General features: G+C 43.2%; 1 protein-coding gene and 1 long non-coding RNA gene across 3 annotated transcripts in view; one reads left to right on the plus strand and one right to left on the minus strand.

Annotated features, from left to right (window-relative positions):
• The window catches only part of LOC132658541 (uncharacterized), a 31,349-nt gene extending 29,562 nt beyond the window's left edge, over window positions 1–1,787 (plus strand). The window contains exon 2 of one of the 2 annotated variants that reach the window (XR_009598340.1): window positions 1–1,787. This exon is cut by the window's left edge and continues 26,235 nt beyond it. This is a non-coding gene — a long non-coding RNA (uncharacterized LOC132658541). The other variant, XR_009598341.1, reaches the window with a different exon arrangement.
• Window positions 1–20,127, minus strand: part of SDK1 (sidekick cell adhesion molecule 1) — a 729,776-nt gene that overhangs the window by 416,522 nt on the left and 293,127 nt on the right. Inside the window, exons 3-4 of the mRNA XM_042240546.1 lie at window positions 14,263–14,369; window positions 11,992–12,139 (exon numbers count right to left, since the gene is read on the minus strand). Of these exons, the coding sequence (XP_042096480.1) occupies window positions 11,992–12,139; window positions 14,263–14,369 (255 nt within the window). The remainder of the gene's footprint in view (window positions 1–11,991; window positions 12,140–14,262; window positions 14,370–20,127) is intronic.

A 20,127-nucleotide genomic window follows, 5' to 3' on the forward strand; every position in this document is an offset into this window, starting at 1 on the left:
CTCAGTCGTGTCCGACTCTTTGCGACCCCATGGACTGCAGCCTACCAGGCTCCTCCGCCCATGGGAATTTCCAGGCAAGAGTACTGGAGTGGGGTGCCATTGTTAAGACAGTAGATACTAAGTTTTCACCACAAGAAAGAGTCTTTACCTATGGGTTGTACAGAATATTAACTAAACTTATTGTGATACATATATATCAAATCATGATGCTGCCCATCTTAAAATAGTACAATGTCACACATCAATACATCTCAGTAATACTGTACTCGGGCGGGGTGGGGGGTGGGGAGACAAATAAAAACTTTTCCCTGCTTCTACAGATTATAATTAGTAGCAAACAACCAACTTTAGGCAAGGGAGACAGACAGACAGATGACAGCCATAAGGAAGCATATTATTTAGTGGTACATACTGCCTCTTGAGAAACCTGTATGCAGGTCAGGAAGCAACAGTTAGAACTGGATATGGAACAACAGACTGGTTCCAAATAGGAAAAGGAGTACGTCAAGGCTGTACATTGCCACCCTGATTATTTAACTTATATGCAGAGTACATCATGAGAAACGCTGGGCTGGAGGCAGCACAAGCTGTAATCAAGATCGCTGGGAGAAATATCAATAACCTCAGATATGCAGATGACACCACCCTTATGGCAGAAAGTGAAGAGGAACTCAAAAGCCTCTTGATGAAAGTGAAAGAGGAGAGTGAAAAAGGTGGCTTAAAGCTCAACATTCAGAAAACGAAGATCATGGCATCCGGTCGCATCACTTCATGGGAAATAGATGGAGAAACAGTGGAAACAGTGTCAGACTTTATTTTTTTGAGCTCCAAAATCACTGCAGATGGTGACTGCAGCCATGAAATTAAAAGACGCTTACTCCTTGGAAGGAAAGTTATGACTAACCTAGACAGTATATTCAAAAGCAGAGATATTACTTTGCCAACAAAGGTCCATCTAGTCAAGGCTATGGTTTTTCCAGTGATCATGTATGGATGTGAGAGTTGAACTGTGAAGAAAGCTGAGCGCCGAAGAATTGTTGCTTTTGAACTGTGGTGTTGGAGAAGACTCTTGAGAGTCCCTTGGACTGCAAGGAGATCCAACCAGCCCATCCTAAAGATCAGTCCTGGGTATTCATTGGAAGGACTGATGCTGAAGCTGAAACTCCAATACTTTGGCCACCTCATGTGAAGAGGTGACTCATTAGAAAAGACCCTGATGCTGGGAGGGATTGGGGGTAGGAGAAGAAGGGGATGACAGAGGATGAGATGGCTGGATGGCATCACTGACTCGATGGACATGAGTCTGAGTGAACTCCAGGAGTTGGTGATGGACAGGGAGGCCTGGCGTGCTTTGATTCATGGGGTTGCAAAGAGTCGGACACGACTGAGCGACTGCACTGAACTGAACTAATATATGCATTTAAAAATGCCTCTTGATCATGGTTGTTGCCATTTCAAAACAAAATGTGGCTACAGATTTAAGAGCTAAAAAACGAGAGCAAGGTATGATTCAACCAACACATTCTAGGCTTGGCAACTTCAGAATTTATTGTTCATTAAAACTGTATTTTAATTATCCTAGATTTAATTAAAGTATTATGTAGAGCTGGTGAAATGCAATTATGTGCAACTGACTTAAGATGTATAATAGGCTAATATTTGTAAAGAAATGCATTATTGTCACTAGATCTGCTCATGGCAAATGAAGTGGTATTTTATTTTCAAATGAAAAATTGGTACATAGAATATTAAACTCTTGCCATTAAACACTACACTGCCCACTCAAATGGAACCGAGTAACTGTAAGATGCCCACACCTTCACCCAGGCTACTTTCTCTGCACAGGAATGGTCCTCGGGCTGTGACATGCCCTGGGTCCCAACGCAGGGGCACAGGGTCAGCTGCCTGCACGTGCCCAGGGACGTTCACCATCTGCATCCTGCTGTGGTTAGAACAACCACAACAAAAAGAAGGCTCTAGGCTCCAGAAATCAGCGTCTGGAAAGCCCACGGAACAAGCGCAGGAGGCCAAGGCGGCTGTGCTGTGCCCCAGGGCTCCAGCACACTCTCTGCCCCGGGCCCCTCCTGCCCAGCTTATTCTAAGTCCCAGAAGGCGGCCACAGCCACAGCCGCGCGCTCAGCCGCGTGAGTTACTCAGGACACTTCCAAGGCAGGTGCCAGGACAGGACTGCTGTGTGCGATGTCGCGTGGGTGACACAGAGTACCTACGGGCTTCATGTCCTTGAGCACCAGTTGGTCAATGGCTTCTCACCGGTTATCTCTTCACTAGCTGGTCAGTTGCTTCTCACTGGTTATCTCTTCCCACACCCCTTAGCAGCACATACCCACCCTGACTCCCTACGAGTCTAAGTCCACCCACAAGGACCCAACCAGGCCACCCTCCTGAACTGCATGACCAGACCCGTCGAGTGGAGGGACTGGATGGAGCAGCCAAGGAGAGGATGGGAGGATGGGAGGTGCCCAGAGCACCCACGTCCCCTCGGTCCCCCACTCAGGCGCTCTTCCACCCCACAGCCATGTGGTCTTCTGACTCTACCAAACTGGACCACCCATCACTTCCTCCCAATACAACACACAGACAACCAAAGCCACCTCCCGCCTGCAAGCCCTCCGCACCCTTGTTTCTCAGTCCCATGTGACAGGCTATATACTTCATCCTTCTTTGAACCCAACTGCCTTCTCTGCAACTGCATCAGAACCTCTCGGTTTTGCTGACACCGCCCATGACCACAGAGGTGCGACTGCACTCAGATGGGCCCCTAAGTCTAGCGTGTTGCTCGATTTGCTGTTGACTCTCCAGACAGTTATTTAATACCCTCACTTCTCTCCTTGCGTCACACTTCACTCTAAACTTACAACCTATTCCCAATATTCACAGAGGAAATAAAGCTCACAAGCAAGGCCTCGGCTTTCCACAAGCACGTCTGCAGACAGCATGCATCCATGCTCTGTGCGGAAGCTTGAGTCTGCTCTCTCGGCCTCTACTCTAGCCCTGAAGGGGCCCCCACAGTGTCGCGAAGCCAGTGCACCCCACCACGCTGGGGCCCTGCTTCCTGTGCTGGTGGTAAGACTGTCTGCGCTGCCCCGCCTCCTCCAGGACTCTGCCCCTCACCCACACCTCACTGCATCCCCACGTCCTCCTTCTCTAGGAGAGAATATCTGTAGCACACAAGCATTCGCAGTTATTTCGCACCTTAAACACTGGTGCCACCCCCTCACTGTCTCACGGATACTTGCCATTTCACTGCAGCCATTCCCAATAAAAAGGCCCCCAGAGTTATTTCATCTTGCTATCTTTACAGCCTTCTCTGTTATTTTAAATATGCTAAAATTGTAATTACTGAACATTTCCTAGTTAGAGAAAATGATAAAATGATTACCAATATTTCTAACCTCCTACTTCCTCCTGGGTTCAGCATCCCTGTCCTCAAGCTGGTCCTTAGCAGCTCTTACAGCAAAGTTCTCAGAAACGTAAATTCTCCGTCTGAAAAGGTCTTCCTTCCTCCCTTACCCTTGGATATTAACTCGGCTGGATATGAAAGTCTGTGACGACCGTTGTAGCCTCAGGTATGATCATCTCTATTATTGCAGTCAACTGTCATCTAACTCATGTTTTGAGGAAATCTGAATTACATGTACGGCTGCTTTTAAGGCCTCCTCTTTGTCTTTGAGGTTCTACAGTGACACTGTAATAAGTTTAGATTTGGATTTAGTTTCATCTGTCTTGCAACCTTTTCTGTTTCTTGACTCTGAGGATTCCTCATGTTAGGCAATACTGCAGTAATTCTCTCTGAATGCTACCTGCCCCACTGGCTTCATTCTTCCTTTCTGGGGCTCTTCTTAGATTTCTACTGATTGTTCCATCCTCTTGGCCTGTCTTCTGTACTTTCCATCTTTTTATTTCTGTGCTTTATTCCAAGTATTTTCCTTCAATCTAGCAAAACAATATTATTCTATCCTCTTGGCCTGTCTTCTGTATTTTCCATCTTTTTATTTCTGTGCTTTATTCTGGGTATTCTCCTTCAATCTAGCAAAACAATATTTCTTACTTTAGCTGTAATATTGTCTGCTCTTTTACCCATTCAATTGGTTTTTAAGATAAATGATTGTATTTTTCACTTCAAGAAGTTTAGTTTTTCTGTATTTGGCTCTTTTTAAAGTCAGCACATTAAAAGATGTTCAACATCATTAGCCATTAGGGAAATACAAATTAAAAAACACAAGGAGTTATAATTACACACCCATCAAGATGGCTAGAATAAAAAATAGTGACAAGATTGAATGCTAGTGAGGAAGCAAAGACATTGGATCACTCACACACCACTGGTGGGAATACAAAATGGTACAGTCACTCTGAAAACAGTTTGGAATTTTCTTAAAAAAAAAAAAATGCAAATACCAGACACCCAGCTGCTGTGTCCCTGGGCATTTATTCCAGAAAAATGAAGACATGTTCACAGAAAACATACACAAGAATATTTACAGCAGCTTTATTCATAGGGTGAAAACCTCGATATAACCCAAATGTCCTTCACCAAGTGAATGGGTATATGACTGTGATATGTCCATGCAGCGGAAAACCACACAATAACAGGGAATCTGGATACAACCCAAGTGTCCTTCACCAGGTGAACAGTTATCAAGCTGTGGTATGTCCGCACAATGGAAAACCACACCATAAGAGGGAATCGGGTACTCAGACCTGCAATAACCTGAATGAATCAGAACTATGCTGAGTGAAAAAGTCAATCCTAAAAAGTCACAGACTGCGTCATTCCATTTACAGAACATTCTCTGAATGATATAATTATAGAAATGGAGACCAGATTTGTGACTGTCAGGATTTGGGGTACGGATGAGGGTTGGAGGAAAGGGGTTGTGATGCCAACAGGCAACGTAGCGGAACTGTCCTGTGTTTTGAGTGTATCAACCTCAATATCCTGGCTGCGACGCTGCACAACAGCCCTACAAGGCCTCACAACCTTGTGGGGAACTGGCTAAAAGGCATACGGGAGCCCCCTGTATGACTCCTAACCACTGCGTCTGAATCCACAGTTCACCCAAATACCAAGTCTGATTAAAAAGGAGGAAAAACCAAATATTATATGATTTCACTCATATGAGGGACCTACTGGCATCAAATATCAATGACCTCAGATATACAGATGACACCACCCTTAGGGCAGAAAGCAAAGAGGAACTAGGGAGCCTCTTGATGAAGGTGAAAGAGGAGAATGAAAAAGCTGGCTTAAAAGTCCACATTCAAAACACTAAGATCATGGCATCTGGTCCCACCACATCATGGCAAGTAGATGGGGAAACAATAGAAACAGCGATAGACTTCATTCTTGGGCTCCAAAATCACTGCAGATGGTGACTGCAGCCACGAAATTAAAAGATGCTTGCTCCATGGAAGAAAAGCTATGACAAACCCAGATAGCATATTAAAAGCAGAGACATTACTTTGCCAACAACGGTTTGTATAGTCAAAGCTATGGTTCTTCCCAGTAGTCATGTATGGATGTGAGAGCTGGGCAGTAAAAAATGCTGAGCACTGAAGAACTGATGCCTTCAAACTGTGGTACTGCAGAAGACTCTTGAGAGTCCCTTGGACAGCAAGGAGATCAAACCAATCAATTCTAAAGGAAATCAATTCCGAATATTCATTGGAAGGACTGATGCTAAGGCTGAAGCTCCAATGCTTTGGCCACCTGATGCCAAGAGCCAACTCATTGGAAAAGACCCTGATGCTGGGAAAAATTGAAGGCAGGAGGAGAAAGGGATGAGAGAGGATGAGATGGTTGGAAGGCCATCACCAAGTCAACGGAAACGAGTTTGAGCAAATCCCAGGAGATAGTGAAGGACAGGGAATCCTGGTGTGCTGCAGTCCATGGGGTTGCAAAGAGCTGGACATGACTGAGCAAGTAAACAACAACAGCTGGCATCAAACTCTCAGAGACAGAAGGTAGAAGGGTGGACGCCAGGGGCTGGGGGGCGGGGACGGAGAGTTAACCATGAACGCAGACAGTGTTTCAGTTTTACAAGATGAAAGAGCTCCAAAGATGGGGTGGTGATGATGGCTGCCCAGCAATATGAATACAGTTAATGACACTTAATCTACAGAGAAAAATAGTTAAGGTAGATTTCATGCTACACATATTTTGCCATAATTAAAAAAAAATTCCAAAAATAAAAACCACAAACCCTTTGAAAGGTGTACTACTGTGCGTGGAATTAAACCCAGACTCCTTCCCAAATTCTGGCACCTCCAGGATCCCATTTCCCCTCTTGGGCCCCCTCTCTGTCCACTCTCTGTTCACAATGCCCTGAGCACCAGACCACCAATTAGCAAAGGCGACAGGCTTTGTACTGGCTTTGCATGTATGTGAGCCCACTGCTCAGGATATTTGTCCTCTAGATCTGTGCATGGCTGGCTCCTCCTCCTTCAGACAGGAGCCCAAGGGTGCAGTGGGGCACAGGGGCAAAGTGTGGGCTCAGCACCGACCAGCTGTTGGCCCCTCTCTGTCGCTGCTCCTTTCAGCAGAGTGACAATAATGTCAATACAACCCACTGGGCTGCTGTGGGGCTTCGGTGAATCAGTACAGAGAAAAAACTTCAACCAGCGCCTAGCACTCAAAAAATAGATAAAAATAATACTTATCAACAGCACCTCAAAAATGTCACAGAAATCATGTCCAGTGAAAGAAGGCAGAAACACAGAATTTCATATTCTGTGATTCTATTTATAAGCAATTCTAGAATAAGCAAACTAACCTCTGGTACTAGAATGAGATTAGGGGGCAGAGTGGGTCAGGGACCAGGGATAAGAATTGTCCTAGGCATCTTGATTAGGAGGGTGACAATATCCGTGCATACACTTGCTAAAATTCATCAACGTGTGTCCTTAAAATCTGTATGTCCTGTTGTATGTAAATTACAACTCAACAAAGTGGATTTTAAACCCTCACCTGCACAGAGGTGTCTTCGACCACACCCCGCTCCTGCTCAGCTCTCTCCCGCCCACCTTTCTACACGCCTCTTCACTTTCATCATCCTCTGGTTACTCCTGTGTTTCCACGCTGGACCGTGACTCCGTGAGAACAGAAGCTCCAATGTCCTCAGGCCCCTGCCTGGCCTGAGCAGCTGGAACAGTGCCTGGCACAGGACAAGTGCTCAGCAAGTACCTACTAAGTGCAGGAAGGAAGAAAGAGGAGGGGAGAGGCAGGTCTGGCCCTGAGCATTGCTGGTGCAGACACCAGAAAGGACCTCAGAGGTCACCGACGATGCCGTCCTCATTTTCGACATGAGCAAATGGAGGCAGAGGAGAGTAAGTCATCTTCCCAAGGCCAGAATTAATGGAGGGAGCAGGTCTGGAGCTCATGCCTCCCAGTCTATTTTACTTTTGCAAATGCGGCTCAATTCACACGTATAGACATACTCTATAAACATCCACAAAATGCCTATAAAGCATAATATGAAAAATTTAAAAGCATATTATTTTGAAAGCCCAGTTAACTATAAAAATATTATTACAACCAGATCTACTTCATTCAAGCATTAAGTTGTGACTTCCAATACAAGTGCTAATTTAAATACATCTTTCTTGCAGCACTTGAAATGAAATGGTAATAGGTTAATGGATGTTCGAGTATTTAAGCATGGACAATCATGAGTCAGACTGGTTTTAAGTCACCTGGGATGCTGTTTCCTGCCCATACTTCACAATTCAGCTCATTCTGAGCAAGCCGTCTCACAAAACTGACTGCAGGTTTGAAATATTTAGTCTATAACCCTCGCATTCCCAGGAACACACACGCCCGTATACTTGCGCTTACACATTCCCGTCAGGTAGGCTAAGGGTGCAGTTTGAGCATAAAAACCTGCAATTAAGCAGAAGAATGGCCGAGCACAGAACAAGCTTCTGCGGCCTAATCTGATAACTACCAACGTGAATCACCTCCCGGAGGTAACGTGAATTACCTCCTGTGAATGACATCAGCATTCACATTTCATATTTTGAGAAATAAAAGGAAACAAAGAACATATATCTAAGCTGAAATAACGCAGAACAATTCTATTATCAAATTAGACTCTACTTATAAGAGAAGGCTGTACTCATCTCTGACGTGCAAAGATAGCAAACTAACTGTTTGGATTCAGTAAATCAGAAAAATACATAAGCACTTTTTTCATCTTTTCAGATAAATAAAACCTATAATTACCAATTCAAAATTCTAAGTATATCCTATTCTCAGTTCTTTCAAAATATTGTTTGCTTTTCCAAGATATATTTTGCCTTCGTTAGCACCACTTTCTCCTGAGGTTTGTGATGTCTCTCCCCGCCACCCCACATTTTGGTGAGGATGTTTACACTATTACAGGAGTTTCCTTCACATTCCTCATTCATTCCATTTTTCCAGTATTGCATCTCTGCTCTGCACAGCACCAGGCCAAGCAGGGCGATAAGCATCTTAGATGGTCAGGACCCAGGGGAGATGAAAACCCCTTGAGGAGACAGCATCCACACACACGGGATGGGGTCGTGGCTCTCGCCAGCTAACGCCTCCAGGAGAGATGCTGAAAGAATGAGTGGCCGCATCTCCACAGGCCGGTCATGGGGACAGACCCAAGACACTTGCCTCCAGGTGCGACCCCTACCGTCCCACTGTACCAGTCCCTTGTGGAGCCCTCTGCCTTCAGCCCCTTTGCCCATACGCAACAGTTTCAGGAACTGGGCCCTGCATCCCCTTGGAAGGCCCTGCTCCCGCTCCTCGGGCCTCAGGCGGAGCCCTGGCTGCCTCCCCGTCTGCTTCAGCTGGCCAGGCTCCGCAGTTCTCTAAGCACTCCCACACGTGTCCTTTGTGCTCAGCCAGAGGCATCCTCTGTGACTTGCAGCCAAGAGCACCTCAGCTGATATGGTGGAGCTCTCTGGGCTTTGTTCACTGGCATGTGCGGCCCATATGTACTGTGAAGCCTATAGGCAACCACGCAGCAACCACCCCGAGCTTGACTAAGCTTCCTCTGCGAGCCTTGAGTGTGGTATACACAACTGTCCAATGACCACATCCTCTTGGCCATCTACCATCATGTCACTCTTAACAAAGCCATCCAAAACAAAAGTCTACACCTCAACTGGAAGGCCGTGTTTGCCTTGTCTTTGTCAAGACTTTCTGAAGATAGGGACCAACAGACCCAATACAGGGAGGACAAACAGCACACATACAGGCATGCTCACTGCTGATGTGGGCATGTGACTGTGGGAGCCTGTGGCTCATGGCAAACCCAGGCTAACCCACAGTATTTCAGATTGAAAGCTGCTGTTCTAAAACAGGAGGAAAAAAATGAAAGCAGTATGAGGAAAAAATAAATCAAAAGCATGAGGAAGGTTCAGCAAAATAAAGTGAAAAGAAGAATCGGTCTGATGCAGAAGGGAGCTTGAGATGTAGAGTCAGCAAGACCTGGGTCAGAGTCCCGGCTCTGCCATCTGTCAGCTATGCGCCCTTGGGTGGGTCATTTAACAACTCCAGTCTTCAGTTCTGATGGCTAATTATACCTGCCTCAGTAGGCAACTCTGAGGATTAGAGAAGATATGCTTAAAGTGTACTCAATTAACTGCTGTTAATATTATTAATAGACTATTCAACTAATTTTTCAAGTTGAGACACATCAGACTCACTGTTTCCCTTGAAAATGAAAAAAAAAAGTCGTTTAAGTCTAAAGCTCACATTTCTAAGGCTGTGAGATAATGTTAGAGCGTGGCAGGGAAGGGTGGCAAGGTGAGGCTCCTCCTCCCTGCCCTTCACGAAGGTCCATCTCTTCCATGTGTTAGGGTGCTGACCCCAGGGAATCAGGGTAAAGGCTGCTGGACAGGTTTGAGCTGTCTCAATAGGTGTGAAACACCTTGAGCCAAACGTTTCATTTTTAAATGATGCCTCTCATGGTCCAGAACAGATCTAATGCCATCTGAGTTTTGTCTGCCAACCATCTGGGCAGAGGCAATGCGTAAGTGCTCTTGCACCTGAGGTCTGAGCTGGACTGTATTAGAAGTGTAAAGTAATACATCTGTGAATGATGCGTAAACTTGTGGAGATAACTGTGCAAGTGCTGATTTATGAGTTCTTGCACAGCAGGTACTTAATAAACAGGGGGGTGACAATGAGGTGGAAAATGTGAAACTAAAAGGCCTTGAGAAAGTGTAAATATCCATAATCAGCCTCATCTCCTCTCTTTAAAAGAAAGAAGCCATCAGGCATGTTACTCTACTGAGACTGGAGATTTATCCACCGCTTCACGGTGGTAAGCGGACTGTCTGCTGCGACACTAAGTTAGAGCCCTATGAGCATCTTCTGTGTTATTGGCTCGCCAGGAATTAAGCAGTCTTCAGCAAGAAATCAGGTTAAAAAAAGAAAAAAACAAGCTCACAAAATTAAGAGTTGCTATTTCATTCTGCATCCTTTTGTACCTGAATAAACGTTGTCTCAGGAATATAGCTAGACAATGGATTAACAAATGAGTTACTGTGTAGTTATTTGCTACTGAATGAAAATAATCCTCCACCACTGACACTAATTAGAAGCTCCAGCGTTTGAGAGGAAGCCTAAGTCGACCTAGCCGCCCTTCCGAGGACTGACTCCTTCCACCTGCGCCCAGCCACACTGTGCTCAACACAAGGACCTTCCAGAACACTGCACAGGAATCTGTCTCAGCTGCCTTATTCTCAGCCGCACCACCCTCTAAGAGAATGAGAAATTGATCCTTTATCTGTGTTTCACCCCAATTCCATAGGCATTTGTTATAATTGGAATCAATGTAAAGGTGGATACCTAAGCAAGTTTCAATAAAATACAGAAAAAGGACAGAAGTTATCCCATTTCCCAAGGTAATTTATATTTTTACTAGAATTTTAAAATACGGCTTTTACATATTTCAGTATTTTGCCTGTTTTCAATATCCAGGATAGAAACATTTGCTAAATAAGCTTAAGAATTGTGTAGGCACAGAGTTCTGATGCCCAGGCAGAAGAGTGGGGATTCTGGGCTTAAAGACAGGACAGAGTGGATGATCAAGTAGGAAGAAAGCATATTTGAAAAACCATTCAGCAAATTCTCTTACACACATCCTTTCTGGGGAAAAAATAAAAACATTTTCTTCTCACAGTTTTTTTTTTTTTTTTTTTTTTTCTGAGTGCAACCATCTGATGGTATAAATATTTGACATTTAGCCCAAGATTATAGCATTCCATGATCCTTTCAGAAATGTCCATCCTCAAAACCTTTATATTCAGTATATTATCTTTAAATTACATTGCAAAATGCCCACTTATGAAATAAAACCGAAATGTTCTTTTTAATCACTTAAAGCTTCTAAATGCGAAAACTATCTTGCATGAGATAAATATCTTAAATGGGAGATGGGCAAGAACACCTTGAAATAACGCTTATCTAGTCACAAAACAACTGCCCTACAATAGACAGGTGAGCCACTAATTAGACAAAGAGAAATAAAACTGTCATGGTGGGATAAAAGGATAAAGAGAAATAAGCAGTAATTACTGTTTTATCATCAGAGGAAGTAGTATCAAATGCGGCTCAGTAAAAACAGGGAAAACCCCTACAGCTCTGTACTAAACACCAGAGCTCATCAAATTAGCGCTTGGAGCTCAGCACAGCTCAGGAGGGCAACATCTCAAACAAGTGCATTCAGAAAAGGAAAAAAAAAAAACCCATAAGAGCGAGAGAGGGTGCTTTAGTTAGGGCATGTGGTGCACTCGGGAGTAACATCACGTGGCGCTTTTCCTAAACCGTTTAAAAACTTCCAAGCCAGTCTTAAAATAGCTCTTGATTAAGGCTCGAGGTAGGTCTACGAGACCAGGTTACTCTTTCTGAAGCTTAACTGGTACACTTAATATGTACAGTGGTACCGACTGGTGTCCTGAGACGCGTTTTCAACTGCAGGGTTTGGAACAACTTACATCCTGCTGCTGGGGATAATCTTGTGCCCGTCTCGGAACCACGTCACCTGGGGCCGGGGGCAGCTGCTGATGGGCGGCAAGCTGAGGACGGCTGCGCGGCCTTCGGAGACCACTCGTCTCTCCTCCGCATCCGTGAAATCTGCCATATCTGTAGAGGAAAACCAGACGTCTAAGTTCCAGAAGACTCTCTTTGAGAGGGAGGGAGGTCAAAGATGGACACTCTGTTTTATGGCAAAGTCACCGACGTCGCCCTCGTGAAGCAGGGAGACCACAGAGGAGCGCTCCTGCGGATGAGCGCAGGCTGGGGGCGGGGAGAAGCGAGGGCAGGAGCCGCGGGCCTCCAGGGGGCCCACAGGGTGGTGCGGCAGCGGAGCTCCATGGTCTTTGTGTTGCTGCTGCAACAGGACGAGGACACGTGTGCAGCCGATTTTAATCCTGACATCTTTGTTGGAAAGCATCCTCCTGCTGCATGAAGCATTTCCCCAGAAGCGCTGAGAAAATGCCTTCGGATGCCCACCAGATCTCTGCAGCCCATTCTGCTCAGGCAGGCCTGTTCAGCTTCGCCTCTGTTTTGGGGGTGAACGCTTCCTGAAAGAATCTTCCGGGAGAAGTGTTTTTTCAACCATTAGCTCACTTTTGGAGGGTTCTCTGAACCCCATGCTACTGGCTTCATTTGGGGCAGGTAGGTTTTGTTCCCGTCTTTGTGCTACTGGTTTAGAGCATTTAAAAAAATAGGATCTCAGGAAAAAACCCAGACATTACAATGTGGGTATATGTGGCCAATTTTAAAATTAGTACCACCTGAAAGGTTTGAAAATTTTTCATATTATGAGTAGCTACAGATATGTATATGCACATGGATATGGAATTCATATACATTTGGAAGAGTCTATAAAAGGTCTCTCTTATCAATGAATCTGTGATTCAAAACAAAGTATTTGCTATGTTGCAAGCAGTATTTAATAGTCTAGGAAACAGATGAAACAATGAAACAGATTAGGATATTCACAGTTAAAGTGAAATTTATCAAAGAGATAGAGAAATTCGAGATAAAGTCTAGCCCTAGAGATAAAGGATAGCAAGAAAAAAGCTCAAAATTAAATTTTATAAACTAGTACTTAATATATTATAGTAAATTCTAAGCTTATTCAAATATATTTTGAGTACTGACCTTAACTTTTTATTTATGAATTGTTTTCAATTATTGAATAAAAGTTCTGAATTCTTCTGCAGACAGGTTTAGTTGGGTGACTTCACCACCACAATTCAGAAAAATGAAGGCTTCCTAGTAATTAAAGCTAAACGCGCATAGCATCAGCACCATACGCAGTCACTAGTAATTACAGAGGAAAAGAATAACTAGAAATTATTTTATTTTATACAGCAGCACTGAAAACTGCAAGCTTTAACTGGGGTCAAAATGACAAGTGAGAAAATACCTTCATCACTGGTTGACATGACCCAGTTTAGGAGCTCTTTAGAGTTCTCTAAAGTCTATTATGATGCATTAATATGCGATTTAAAATGACAACACTTTTTGCTTTCTTTTAAATAAAGAGACATTTTGGTCATAAATTCAGAATATAATAAAGCCTACAGGCCACTTTACATGGACCCTACCCATCACAGATTTTGGACTAAAGTATTAATACGAAATATCAATACTGAAGTATTAAATGCTTTGGACTGGCCGACTCCCCTCTCCACCATTCTGCTAGACACTACACCAAAATTCTAGTTCCCTGTGTTCTGATATCCCCTCTGGTTTCTTTTAAAAGTTTCATTCTCCAAAATGGTCTGCCCAGTAGAGAATTATTAACTCAGTCCAGAATTGAGACATGCTATCCATGTACTTAGGCAGTTGAAGGATTTCTAAACAAATCATCATTGGAGAGAACTGATTACGAACAGACAAAATTTTATCTGAGTTTAACTTTTTTTATTTTAAAAACATTTGAATCTGAATATAACAAAAGCTGAGAGCAGCTAATTCGTAAAACGGAAGGCATCTTGCTCCTTTTTCCTATCCCCCACGGTGCCTTATCCCCTGAATTGAAAGAAGTGGCGTTCACCTCACCAGCCCCACCATCATCGTCGGACCAGCTGCATTCTATATTTACTTATCTCTCAAGCAATTTTAGCAATTATCCTCTTCCAAATAGAACCCGAGATAGACACTCAGTTCCCACCGTGGTCAAAGGTGATTTTGATTAGCGTGCCCACAGACACTGTTTCATTCAACATTCGTAGGCGTTTTCAGTGTGCACATACATGCGACTTGAACTTCGGATCTTCTTTGCAAGAGCGCTCCCATCCTGTTTCGAACAATGCAGCGGTAGAACCCGGCATCCAGCCTTTGCAAAGATGGAATAACGTACCTGCCAACAGCAAAAAGCAGTGTTAATGGTTGTATAACTACACAGCCAGCCTTGGCATCCAATCTAGTATATTTTGGTATCTAGCAGGAAAAATATTTTATTTTTGGTAAACTAATATCTATGCACCCCTTTGCCGACCAACACGCTCACTGCAACGGCAGCTTGTCTGTGAGGCTATGCAGTGGCTGTTTGTCTCTCCAGCTAGGCTGTGACCACCCCATGCAGCAAGGCTCTGGACCCGTCCTGCTCACCACTGTAGCCCATGCCATCATGCAGACACATCACTCAGAATGGCCTGAATGAAAGAGAACTGCTAAAAAGCTGACAAGCATTCCACTTAAACTAGGCCTTTCGATTTAACATTCCCTTTCTCAGAATTTCTAAAACTTCTTTCTAGAACTGCAACAGTCTTAACGTGTTACGTCTCCTGCATCACAGTTCAGACAATGCAGGACGAGACACAGGTCTCATTCAGGCAAAGCGAGAGGGACTCCAGGGCACAGCTCTGCTCCCCACAAAGAGCAGACGCCTTCTAGCACCCTTCGCTTCACACACCCGCCTTTCTTCTACACATATGGCCTGATACCAACTTTAAAATCTTTCCTGATTGACTAAAAGGTTATTTTATTTGTATTTTCCATTTCTATGATTATAAATAACTGCTCCTCAAATCAATGCCTTTCTAAAAAGGTCAGTAAATATTATAGGGGGGAAAAGGTAGTTAGAAGATACTGTTTCCATAAAAGCCCTGTTTGTTTTTTTTTATAATTCAGGGATTTATTTATTTTTGCTAGGAGGACAATTGCTTTACAATATCATGTTGGTTTCTGCCATACATCAACATGAGTCAGCCATAGGTATACACATGTCCCCTCCCTTTTGAGCCTCCCTCCCTCCTCCCCTCCCCTCCATCCCATCCCACCCTTCTAGGTTGTCTCAGAGCACTGACTTTGAGTTCCCTGTAACCCAAGATGTTTTTAAGTCCATAAACAAGCAGGAGACACAAGGGGGGACCACTTGAGGTGAGCAGCTCCAGAGCTCAAACCTTTCATGCTACCTGCTGCTAAATTGCTTCAGTTGTGTCCGACTCTGTGCGACACCAGAGATGGCAGCCTACCAGGCTCCCTCGTCCCTGGGATTCTCCAGGCAAGAACACTGGAGTGGGTTGCCATTTCCTTCTCCAATGCATGAGAGTGAAAAGTGAAAGTGAAGTTGCTCAGTCATGTCTGACTTCGCAATCCCATGGACTGCAGCCCACCAGGCTCCTCCATCCATGGGATTTTCCAGGCAAGGGTACTGGAGTGGGGTACCATTGCCTTCTCCATATTCGTGCTACCTAGCAGAACACATTTAATTGGTTTCTAAGCTATGTTCAGCAAGAATCAAGACTTGAGTTGTGGATACTTTTTACACAAGGGAGGGTGCTATCCTAAGAAGGAAACAGAGAGCCTGAACCCAGTCAAATAGGCGCCTACTTTCCCCAAAAGAGAAGACACCACAATGCTATCCTTTTCTAACAAGATGCTCTGCTGATAGACCTAGTTATCTAGTAACAGGTACAGTCGACTTAAAAATACCTCCTCTTACAAAGTATAATCAGAGAAATGCAAAAAAACAACAATTATCAGGTAAAAGGCACCAAGTAACATGTGCTTTATTTGCTCAGTTCCTACACATACCTTGAAATCACTTATATTCAATTAATTGCTCATCTTTTTACTCAAGTATGTCCAAGTAGTCAACCAGAAAAAGGAACTGCTAGGCATAATTTTTAAGTGAATAAAACATTTGGACAATACAGGTAATTCAGTATTAAGCAAATATTAATCAAAGTGTGTTTGCCCCCTGATAACCATCATGAGATCTTATGGCAAGATTAATAAAATATTTTATGAAAAAATACTGCTGAGCCTTAGTCTTCAAAATTTTATTCTATACTGAAGAATGGTTCTTCTCAAACAGAAAATTAATTAGTGAAGACAATCAGAACAATACCAAACTGAACACAAAGAGTCAATGCCATTTATTTAAATTACAAATCAAGACTAGAAGAATGAGCAGCTTTGATTATTATATACTGTGATTATAATAAGGAGTTTTGAGATTAGGTTAAAACAAAATCAAGAAAAGTTTTTGGAAAAGAAATAACAAGTTACTGGAGTACATATTTGAAAAAATACAAGAACAGTTTCATCACTGCAACCTAACCACATTTATACGATTGTTATTAATATTTTGCATTTTTGGAATACCCTGAATAGCTTTTATATTCTTATGAATTTCTATAGTAATCCTATGTACTAACACACAAAACCAGCACTGCTTTCAAACAGGGAGAAGCAGACACAAACTGAATATTAGGCATATGCTGCTTTGTACTGTCTCTTGGTCTAATGTCTCACCGGGGAAAAGAAATATACAAAAAAGTTGCAAAGCCTTCCACCTAATACAGGAATTCCTACACAGATTATGTTCACCCAACAGATGGGAATATTCAGCGCAAGCCTATTGTTTACAAACATACACTTTTAAGCAGAGAAAGTTCCCTGACTCTTTGTAAGAAAGCATGATAAAATCTTAGCACCATATGCCACTAAAATATAGAAAATGCTTGCTCCCATTTCAAAAAAGCACAGCGGGGAATGTTTGTATTCACTGTTTCACGGCAGAATCTACCAGACCAACAGAACCTTTTCCAGGGCCAGTTCATTATCAGGAGGAGCAAATTAAAGAAAATTGAACACAAAATCACAACAAACCCAAGGGTTGAAACGTTCTTTCTGGTATGTAGAATACCTCAGCTCTGAACTGCCGCTTAAAGCGGGAAACAGCGACCACCTAGACTTCCTCTAAGAAGCAGTTCTAGGTCCAACTCAGTCCTAACAATTGCTTGCCTAGCCCCACCTGGAAAGGATGGCTGACACTGTCTGCCCAGGGTCGGCACCGTGTTCTGTGTTGGGAGAGTTCTTTGCTCTGAGTCCTGGTAGAGGCAGAGCCTTCCATGAACAGGGCACAGGAATGAGATGGTGCAAGGTCCCTGGACACACAGTCTGGACATTTAGACCTGGGACTGGTGACACAGGAGCAGGGAGAAGAGAGTGTCTGCCCAGCAGCGCAGCAGCAGGGCACAAAGGAGCCCGGGGTCAGGGGAGCGGGGCAGGTGCCCAGTGCCAGGCGGGGCAGTGGCTGTATTGGTGCAACCAGGGCCCAGCAGCACCAGCAGCCGCAGGGCCCGATGGGGCTGGCTATGGGGGTGACTTGGCTCTGGAGGGCCCACTCCCCTCTGTTTTTGCCCAGTGTCAAGCCAGCCCTGAGACTGTGAGAGCAAGCCAATGACCAGGTCACAACGTCCTTTACTTCAGAGAGGGTTTGATTGGCTTGTCCTGGAACTCCCCAGAATGTAGCTGACATAATTTTGGTTGAAAAAACGTCTTAAGTTACTAGGTACTCATAATGGTCACAGAAAAACCTCAATAATGCCTCACTGAATAATCTCTTTTTAAAAAATCACGGCTTCCTGGGTAACCCCTAAGAATCATTAAGCGGTAAACAGTCCCCAAGAAACTGAGACTGATTAACATATTATGAGGAGTCTCCCTAACAAGAGCCACTCAAATTTTAGAAAGTATCTGAGAAAGTACTGTCTGCTTCAGCACAGTTACTGCTGAGTAGTTATTCCCAACCAGAGTTAGATGCTCTAAGCACACAGGTCTACAGAAACCCATCAAGTTCACAGTAACACAATCACATCCTCCTTGTGGAGAAGAAAAGCCGTACTTCTCCCTCTAATGGCAGGGACATAACTCAATCCATAAGAAAGATTTTTCATACCCATTTAGATATATTTTTTTCTTTTTGGGGGGCCTACGTTCATTTTATGCTACCACAGATAAGACTACACCCCACAACTTTACTTTTTTTTACACTGGTATGGAAATATCTATTTTGCATGAAAATAAACAACCAAGCTCTATAATAAACTTTCCTATTTGGGCCCAAAGTCCAGCCTTATTTTTTTTTAATATTTGTTTTTATTTATTTGGCTGCTTTGAGTTTTCACTGCATCAGTGGGATCCCTAGTTGAGGCCTGAGAACGTTCAGTTGCACCACGTGGGATCTAGTTCTCTGACTGGGCTTTGAACCTGGGCCCCCTGCATTGGGAGTGCAGAGTCTTGGCCCCTGGACCAGCAGGGAAGTCCTTCATTCTTTAAAGTGTTAAGAGAAAAAAAAAAAAATACAAAACTAAGCTGTTTATATCCTTCTTGGAACTAACTTATTTCTATTTTTGGAAACAAGATGACAAATAATTGTATTTTCAATTTCATTTTTAAAAATTTCTTATTTGAAACTTTAAAATACAGCAACAGTCAAAAGTGGAATGAGTCTATAGTTGATTTTTTTCCTCGAGTAAATAGTGAAATGAAAGATCCAGATTGAAACTTGTTAAGAAAGAGATGGACCCAAAATTTTGAAGCATTGGCCAGCTCACTAATATGCCCTAGACATTAACGGTTACGTTTTGAATTCATTTCAAGAGTTAATCGGTATGAAGTTAAAGTAAACAGCATAATAAAGATGAAAGTTAGTCAATGGGAACATTATGTCCTGAAAAATTCTCTAATCTGGATTTTGTTTACTTAAAAACTTTTATTAAATTGAACGAGGCAACAGACAGGTCCCTTCCGGGACTGGGCTAGGAAGCACCTTTGTGTCTGTCGTGCTGTTTGAGAACATGAATCTGGGGACTACAAGCACCCCAGAGAACAAGCGGATGCGAGTATCCACAGACCAGTAACTGTGTGTGAACTGTATTCACGTACACAGACCAGTAACTGCGAGTGAACTGTGTATTCACATATAAAAACCAATTCAAGATTTCAAGAGTTAACACTGAAAAGTTCCAAAATACCTTCTTCTGGGATTGTGGTTTTTGTGATTTTCTCTAATGGGAACATTGTTTTGAGATCACTCCTTCATCCATTCCTAGCTTCAGGCATCAAACAAGGGACAGAAAAACAGAAATTCACATTATGGGAAATACGGACACACGGTTGAAAATGGTCTGCCAGATATGTGATTAGGAGAAAACACCTCTCAAATGAGGAAGAACAGAGCCTCAGAAATCTTTGTGAAAGACCTCGGGTTTTTTTTAGAGCTAAATATCCTTTACACCATCTGTTTACTTAATTCTTTATTTTTCCAGGTTCTCTAGAGACATTAAAAAATCTAAGACCATTATATGAAGGGTTAAAATATGAGGAGAAATGCCAGTTCCTACACACTCAAACTGATCCACACCAACCACAATGGAAAGAGAGCCTAGGCTATTAAGTGCTACAATATTAGCATAAGTGAATTAGAAACAAATTAAAAAGCTTTCACTCGTCTCGTTGGAAGCATTTGTCGACAATTACGTACACACTTGTTTGGTCATTCTGGTTAAACTTCTTAGATTTGACAATGATGATTAGATGAACGAGGCAAATGGAATTAATTGTCTAAATCCAAATCATCTCCAGTAAGAACTTCTAAAAGTTCAATGATAATTTTGCTTCAGAAATTCTCTGGAAAGAATCATATCTGCTATGACCACACGGAGTTGAAAAGATAGTCAATTAAAATCAGAAATAAATATTAACACTACACAACTGGGCAGGAGGAATATAAGCCTTGTGACACACAATTAATATTAGAGATCAAAATCAAACAAGACAGCACAGACTCACACCATGAAAGCCTTGGAATTCAACATGGGATA

The sequence above is a fragment of the Ovis aries genome, chromosome 24, assembly GCF_016772045.2.
Source record: "Ovis aries strain OAR_USU_Benz2616 breed Rambouillet chromosome 24, ARS-UI_Ramb_v3.0, whole genome shotgun sequence".
In the NCBI taxonomy this organism is placed as follows: Eukaryota; Metazoa; Chordata; class Mammalia; order Artiodactyla; family Bovidae; genus Ovis; species Ovis aries.